Source organism: Diorhabda sublineata, chromosome 10 (genome assembly GCF_026230105.1).
Source record: "Diorhabda sublineata isolate icDioSubl1.1 chromosome 10, icDioSubl1.1, whole genome shotgun sequence".
NCBI lineage: Eukaryota > Metazoa > Arthropoda > Insecta > Coleoptera > Chrysomelidae > Diorhabda > Diorhabda sublineata.
The window spans coordinates 21,336,248-21,345,041 of record NC_079483.1 but is presented as its reverse complement, the minus strand read 5'-3'; the positions used below and the strand labels follow the sequence as shown (position 1 = coordinate 21,345,041).

Here is an 8,794-nt window from a genome sequence, read left to right as displayed (position 1 = left end):
TCGAGACGATTATTTAAAGCATGAGATTTACAGGGTAGATAGATAATGATATGAGGATTCCAAAAATCATAGCTTGCCTAATATCCATCCACGGAATTGCCCCTAAAACGGGTTATTTCCGGTAATTTATTTATAGTGGTAGTGGCAGTGGTATTTCGTTTTAAATTTGACTCAGATTTAAAGATCAGAATATATAGAATACAAAAAAATATATTATTTCTGAACAAGAAAATATTAAATTATCTCAGGCAAGCCTACGGAAACATAGGGCAAATTACCCTTAATTAGCCGCGCAATAGTGATACGAGAACAAATGTTGAATTTTTTACTAGTTATAATCGGAATTAAAGCACCGTACTATCATAGATTTGTAGATTATTTAATTCTGAACAAGAAAATATTTATTAATTATACGGCTAGTTAAAGAAAACAACCCTTAATTCGTAATTAATTAATAATTTTATTGAAATTATAGGAAAAATTAATTATATGCAATTATTTTGTACTCTTTTAGAAATTTGAAATAGATCAGATGATCGGAATTCAGTTAATTTCATTCATCATTATCTATCTACCCTGTAAATCTCATGCTTTAAATAATCGTCTCGATTTTCGACAGCTGGCTCTCGGACTATTAGTGGACCGAAGCCCTCACAAAGAATATGCTTGCACATACATAAAAACGGAGCGTGTCGTCATTGCTCTTTTATTTCTTTCTTAAAAACAATTCTGCTTAATCAAATTTCAACAACAACGGATGTTTAATATTTACAAATCGTGATTCTTTTCATTAGCTTAGATTAGAGAGTGATTTTTCCTTCGATATACATTCGTTTGCTAACGTATTTGTTTTCCTTTGATGTAACGAATACAACATAAAATATATTAATAACTAATATAAAATTATATTATTATATAAAAATTATATTAAAATTTTGTAATTTTGAAAACTTCTATCTATTGACCCCCATTTTTATTTCATGGACCCCCAATTTATTTTTTTGCCTACATAGATCCCTTGCAGGACTTCATCGACCCCTGGGGGTCGATATGGACCACTTTGGGAATCACTGACCAAGACAATGCCCCTCTTATAATCAAACTTGTGCAATTTGTCAACGTAAAGGCCATTTTACTAAGGTTTGTTTTTTCAAGGACAAACAGCACCAAAACAAGTGGTAAGAACGAGGTAATTATTCTAATTCCAAATAGCCAGAAAACGGGAGGCAGGAAGAATATCGGTCAAATGAACAAGATGAAGCTGAGGTTAAGAAACTAACATCAGAAGTACATGTTTTGGGCAATGTAAATTCAGAATTCAGACATTATAAGTAGGGACAATGCAGGTATTGAGAATTCTATTTTTATTAATGAGCATAAGCCAAATATTAAAAAGAATAGCTGGTATGAACCTATTATTGTTAACAATATTGACAATTGACATTATGTTTAAGCTTGAAACAGGAGCTGAATCTAGCGTTGTACCTTTGAAATATTTTAATGATCTACATGTTGATAAATCTAAAATTATTTCAACATGACAATAATTTCCTTTTGAAATTGAGTGTTTTTATAAAAGTCAATTTAAAAATGTTGAATTTTTTATAGTTGATTTAGAGTCAGGGCCTTCACTGGAGTTAGGTGATTGTTTACATTTTAACATGATATCTAGAGGGAGTATAGTTCAAACCAAGATGATAATAATACTGCCAAAAACAAGAAATGGAGTAAATAAAAATTTTAAAAACATTTTTGAGGGCTTCGGATGAATTTCAGATTATGTGGAAATTAGATTATACAAACACAAAGAAGGTACCATTGGCCTTTAATGAAAAACTAAAATCAACGTTAGATAATCTTGAACAAAAAAGTATAATTTCTAAAGTTGAGTTTCCAACTGATTGGGTTAATTCATTGATGATTGTTGAGATTTCTAATGTATTACTTTGTTTGTGTTTAGATCCAAAACCATTGAACAAATATATTTGTCGAGAGCATTATATTATTCCTAGGTGTGACGAAATTTTAGCTAAGCTGGAAGGAAAAGCAATTTAATCTGTAATTAAATTTAAAAAATATTAGAAATGATCTTTAAAATATATAAAATTTAACTTTGATAAGCTGCAATATAAAATGCAACCTTCTAAAAAAATGTACAAGCTGTTTCGGCGATTGAAAAACTTTTAGACCCAAGATATTTACCTAGTCCTAAGATGTATGTCGCAGATGCATTAAGTTGATCTTATATTAAATCAGAGACTCCCTTAGATACAGAACTAGAATACACTGTTCATGCACTCTCTTTAACTGTACCGATGTCTGCAGAAAAGGAAATTGTTTTTCAAAATGCTGTTAATAATGATTGTTGTATAACTCATAGCCCAACACTGATAAAAAGTTGACTTCTGAATTGAAATATTCCTTAAACTTGAGACATAACAAATATTTTTCTGACAATTTGCTATTTTACAACCAAAAAAATTGTTGTTCCTTCTGAAACTTGGAAGTAGTATGTTTAAATTAATACATTTGGTCAACTTTGGAATGTAAAAATGTAAATTACAATCACGTAAAATTGTGATATGGCTCAAAATGTCTAAAGATATTGAGAACTATGTAAGAAATTGTGAAACTTGTCAATTCAATAGGCCAGCTAACCTAAAAGAGACTCTTGTACCCCATAAAACACCAGAAAGGGGGCGTCCATGAATTACGTGAGACATTTTCTAGGATTTTTCGACTCCCCGCCCTCCTGATGAGATTTCGTAAGATTTTTCTTTACTACCTACACCCCCCCTCCCCATTCTCACGTGAGATTTTTTATAATGTGTTTTTGGCTGTAAAATTCATTGGATTTAAAAAAAATACAAAAAAAAAACAATTTGCTCTATCACTTTTATTAAAGACTAGTATACAATTGTGATTTGAGAATATTGCCTTAGTTTAAAATCACTGTGATGAAATTAAATAATAAATACTTCAACGTAAATTAATAAGAGATTATTCTAATTCAGTCCATGGAGACTCGTGTACTCCCAAGAGTGACTACTAGAACCAACATATTCAAATAATTTTCAATGAAATCATCTGCTCCTTCAACTTCGTTCTGATTGAGCCACTCCAAACCTTTGTCGCTTGCACACAGTCGCTGGTCTTGAAACAATACACGGTGGTCGCAATTTAAGTGTTTGCACATCTCGTGCATGATGATGGATGCGAAATAGATACCACATGTATTGAAGCATCTCTTTTCTATATCGTGACGTAAACTTGGACAATAGAGGTCATCATAAAGCATGCTTGTGAGGGTGTGTAATGGTTGAATAGGTAGGCAATGGCGAATGAAGAATGTTGCAAATGTTTTTCCATCATGCTGTTCAGGATCCGGAATCGCCGGATGTCCATTAACTTGAATGGGATATGGAGATAATAAAAAAAGATCATGTAAAGAACTCCGACGTGGATTGCAGCACTGCTGATCATCGCATTTTACAACCTAAAATAATAATTATTTTTGATTATTTATAAAGATGCATTTGTCGGCATGGATGCTTGTTAAAAAAATATTTTAGAAAAATGGTAATTTTGTTTACCTGAAGTAAATATTGACTCTCTCTAAAATGCTCGGTGTACCATTCTTCAGCTGGAAAATCTGGAACATTAGAAATGTCGTCGTTTGGGTCGATGTAATTAGCAATAACTTTGTGTCTATCAATGCACATTGCGGACCATATTTCTGCTTTTTTGAAGTTATCTTTTTTTTAAATCATCATTAATTGTTTTACCGTGGAGTCAAGATGTGTCTCAAAAGAGTCGTGGGGAAGAACAACACCTGATAGTTCTCGGCTAAGTGGAGCCATGCGTCTCTCTACTCTATTAAAAGCACTTCTGCCGGGGGCATTAGTCCCAATGAATATTGCGTCAAATATCGCGGGTTCTCATCGGGACCGCCATCGTTCGAAATAATAAGGACAGGCTTGATTTTATCGTCTTCGTTTTTCATTAATTTACCAAAAGGCTGAAGAGTTAAGAGAGTGTCCAAGTCTTCAGCTTGACTAATTGCAGTCGAAGACGAGTGCTTACCACTTCGGATTGCTATATATGTTGGTCCACTATATGAGACGGCTTCTGGCCGCCCCATCTCATTCGGTTTTACTTCACACAAAGCATAGACACTCGGGATCAATTTATGTCTTGCAGCAATTATAAAGTCGTGATCTGGTAACGACACTTTATACTCAACGTGCATTAGCAAAGGCGCCTGTTTGTTTGCTGTTGTCAATCCTATGGGGACCCATGCTTTGTCATCTTGGGATAAAAAAGATATAGAATCAGGGTCAAGTATTGAGGCTACAGTTTCTAGTGACCTTATGGAAGCTACAGAAAAGTATTGGTCTTGGTGCGCTTTATGATGGTCTGCTTCGGGACGACTCAACTTCACCGGTACAGTCACTACGTGGCGCTTAGCCTAGCGCGTATCTGCCCGTCTAGGTAACAGTGGAATGTAAGCGGCGCTTCGAGAAATATTAAATCCCAGCTCGATAAGTTTTTCAGTGAGCAGCTCTGAAAGACTATGGACACTAGGAACAATTTCACAGAGACTCCGTTCCTCAGCTGATGCACCAAACATAGCTAAATCACTAATAGTTTTCAGCAATTCAGACTGCTCTTCCTCCAAGCGCGGACGTCTAGACCTTGCTCGAAGTATCAACGATTTTGCTGCTCCAGGATTTTTAGAACACAATTCGATAATTTTTATTTTTTCTATGCTTCATCGAGTATACTCTTTGGTTCTCCTTAGGTTTGAGCTGTTTTTCAAAATTATCAATTTCTTACCGCAACTTCTCATCTCTCATCGTCGCTGAATTTTCCGTTTTGTAGCACCTGTAGGGGAAGAAAAAATAAAGAAAATATCGCACATACAAAAAAAGGTAAACACTAACCTGCCAGTTGAGGTTCATTTCGTGTCACTGATTCCTCATGTTGAGTAATCTGGATGTTAATTTCAGTTTGACTCGCGCATTCTAAGTTTGACATACCTTGAGCACTTGTGTTGAAACATTATCAGAGCTCCGAGTGTTTCCCTTGAATAAATATATCATTATAAAGACTCAAGATTCACGAATTAGAGACGTTTAGAACAAAATTATGCATATTTTTTAACTTTCCGCTAAGAAGATCTATATTTTTTTCTCCTCAGCACAATCTTGAAATATATTGTACATAAAATTAAATTTCTCCTATTTCTTATTTCTTAGACCTTTTGATATATCAATGCATCTAAATTTTCTTGATTTTAGGTCTCTAAAATAGCTAAAGGACCTAAAATACCTAAAATCAAGAACATTTAGTTGAATTAAAATTAAATTTATACCATAAATAAATAGAGGTATCTAACCTACCTTAGAGAGAGAGAGACCTTTTTTTCCGCTGCTGATCAATCTCATGCTGAATATGTTTCATCAAATCTTCTTTCTTTGGATACTTTTGTTTTGCTGTGTTCCATAACTTTACCACTTATTCTTGACAGCATTTCTTTGTCTTGTAGATGTGTCCTTTAACGAAAGCATTATAATATTCTTGAAAACTCTTGTTTAATCATTAAAATAGTAACAAAAAAGTTGTTAAATAAAATATTTGCGGGCATCAACAAAGCAGGTTATAGGACCTGTACTTGCGTCGCGGTTACTCGGGTCTTTACGCTACGACATTCATCGAGTCGCACGTATCGATACGACTGGTCCAAGAATAGTTCACCAATAGGATTGATCAATCCCATAAGACGTACATACGCCAATTCTTGAGCCAAGGTCAAGTGATGCTTACGTCACCTGCAGACCTCGTCGGCTTGTTTACCATTTACGCTGTGCGGTATTGCTTGTGTTTTTGTTAATTCGAAAAGGTCGTACAAGTGATTGAAGAGTTGGAAATTCGTTTTTTACTTAGTTCTACGTTTTAAAAACTATTATTTGTGTGCATTATATATGTGGAGAATAGTGAACAAAGACAATATTATTGTTTAAGGCAAAATAATCTTGTGAGACTTTCAAGGGTAGGTAAAAATGTTTTGTTATATTAAAGCTGGATTTAAATAGCAAAACAAAAATTAAAATCCAAGTCAGTTACTGGCTGAAAGAAAACCAGCTGAGCAGAAATGACAATTTAATTGGCTTCTTTAAATTTCTATTCTTTATACACCACAATAAAAAATTAAAAAAATGGGCGAATCATAACAGCGTTTTTGGTCGGTTGGTTTGCATTTGTCCAGCAACTAATCTAGATTTTTATTTTACTTTTTTTTGCTAAATGAAACTTTGTTTGTTTGATTTTAGTGCATGTAGTATATGTCCAAAAATCAAAATGCCTAGTACACGTTGTGCTGTGTATGGTTGTGGTAATACCTATAAAACAAGGCAGCAAGAACATGAATATTTTATATTTCATCGGTTTCCCAAAGCTAAAGATCTTGTTTCCCAAACTATGAGAAAAGAATGGATATTACGATGCAAACGGGAAGATAAATTTAACCCTGATACTAGCTACATCTGCTCAGTTCATTTCACAGAAAAGGATTATGAAAGAGACTTACAGAATGAATTATTAGGTTGGTGAATTATTTAATTGTTTAGTGTAATAGTTTATAGCTTTCAAAGTCTATACTGTCCCAAAATGATTTTGGTAATGAAATTTAGTAACTCAATTTGTTCATAAATATATATAATATGTATATGTATTTTAGGTTTACCACTACGAAAAATATTGAAAAAAACCGCTGTTCCTACTTTGGGATTGTATTCAAAAAAATCAACAAGTGAAGCTAGTAGTTCAAGCATCAGTTCCAGAGAAGAAAGACTGGCCAAACGAAATGCAAAGGAGGAAGTGAACAAACTTTTAAAAGTAGCCACGTTAACAGCTCCTATTAATACTTTTTCTGATGATACCGAAGACCATAATCCTAAATCTTTTGGAAGTATTCAGTTTGAAGAGCATGTACCAGAGCCTTCCACTTCATCAACCCCCAACTTTGTCCCAGAAAACTATGATTATAAGGCTTTGTACAATGAGTCTGTAGAGAAATATGAAAAGTTAGAAAGACAGTATGCTCTTTTAAAATCCAGAAGTAATATAAAAAGCACAAATATCAAAAAACTTAATGAACAATTGAAATATTTCAAAAATAAATGCTATAAATCTAGTCCCAAGGTAACATCTCTGTTTCAGAGAAATGAAGCTGCGTCTGCTATACTTAGAACTGTTCTTACTCAAAACCAAATTGATTTATTGTTAAAAAAAAAGAAAAGAGTCAACTGGACAAGAGAAGAAATTGCAACAGCCTTTACGCTAAGATACTACAGCAAGAAGTCATATTTAATTTTAAGAAATAAGTTGCATTACTCGTTACCTGGTCTTTCATCATTAAGAAGGTGGGCTTCCCAACTAAACCTTAATCAGGGTATTTTGAAAGATGTTTTATTTCTGCTGAAACTAGCCGGAGAGTCATTTTCTGATTTTGAAAGGACAGTAGTTTTACAGAACGATGAAGTGAAGGTCAAGAAAACTGAAGAATATAATATTGCTCAAGATGAAGTGCTAGGACCACATAATTATATGCAAGTAGTCATGGCTAGAGGGCTCTTTTCAAACTGGAAACAACCAATTTATATAGGTTTCGATCAAAAAATGACCAAATCTCTTTTAATGGATATTATAACTGAACTGCATAAAATAAATTTCAATGTAGTGGCATGTGTGAGCGATTGTGGTGCAAGTAATGTGGGATTATGGAAACAGTTAAATATCGATATTAATCAGACATCTTTTAAGCATCCTGTTAGTGGTAAGAATGTGTATATGTTTGCCGATGCACCTCACCTGCTAAAACTATTACGCAACTGGCTACTTGACAAAGGTTTTATGCTTGAAGATAATTTATTCGTGAATAAAAGTCCACTTGAAGCTCTGGTAACGCTTACTGATAATGAAGTAAATCCCTGCTGGAAAATTAACAAAAAACATCTTGATGTGGAAAAAACTCTCAGACAAAATGTAAAACTAGCTGCTGAATTGCTCTCCAATAGTGTTTCCACTGTACTTTTGCGATACAAGCCTGGACAAGACAAAAATATGTCAGAAAATCTAGGGCATTTTATTGCTGACATAAATGCATGGTTTGATATTTTCAATAGCTATGTTCCGAGGGCAAATATACCTACAAAACATGCTTATGGCATAGATTTAGAAAACCAAAAACAACACCTCAACAAAATTTATCAAATTGTAAAATCAATGAGAGTAATTGGAAAAAATTGTTTGATGACATTCCAAAAAGGTATGTTAATATCAATATCTTCATTACAGCTACTTTATGAGAACATGAAAGAAAGTATGGATGTAAAGTACATATGCACCCATAAATTAAATCAGGACAGTTTAGAAAACTTCTTTTTCCAAATGAGAAGTAGAGGAGGGCCAGATGAGCATCCGTCACCTTTATCTGCGATTTACAGGATTCGCATGATTTTATTAGGAAAAAATCCTGGTATCTTAGGGTCGGGTGTCAACACTGATGAAAAAGTACTGGAAGAGTACATCGCCCCAAATGTTTTGAAAACTGCGAATGTTGCCAGTGAAGCTGAGCAGTCCTTTGATATTAACGAAACGCAAGGCAGTTCTTCTTTTTCATCAGTTTCATCTGATTTATCCTCATGCTCAGATTATCATCAAAATTCACAGGAAACGACTAATGATGCTCTAGAATATATTGCTGGTTATCTTGCTAAAAAATACAAAAATA

The 8,794-nt window shown here is 33.8% G+C and overlaps 1 protein-coding gene across 1 annotated transcript; it reads right to left on the bottom strand.

Moving 5' to 3' along the window:
- Window positions 1–2,906: 2,906 nt before the first annotated feature.
- On the bottom strand, window positions 2,907–5,152 carry LOC130449665 (uncharacterized). The gene is made up of 2 exons (XM_056787618.1): window positions 3,594–5,152; window positions 2,907–3,496 (listed from the first exon to the last, which is right to left on the bottom strand). Exons 1-2 carry the CDS (start codon window positions 3,720–3,722, stop codon window positions 3,011–3,013), a joined length of 615 nt encoding a protein of 204 aa, XP_056643596.1. The 5' UTR covers window positions 3,723–5,152; the 3' UTR covers window positions 2,907–3,010.
- Between the last annotated feature and the right edge of the window lie 3,642 nt (window positions 5,153–8,794).

What these genes read in the sequence shown, in the direction of transcription:
- LOC130449665 (XM_056787618.1), bottom strand. Translation starts at nt 3,722, where the DNA reads ATGTGCATTGATAGACACAAAGTTATTGCTAATTACATCGACCCAAAC. An exon ending in AGAGTCAATATTTACTTCAG is followed by an intron (nt 3,497 to 3,593) that starts GTAAACAAAATT and finishes TTATTATTTTAG; the next exon opens with GTTGTAAAATGCGATGATCA.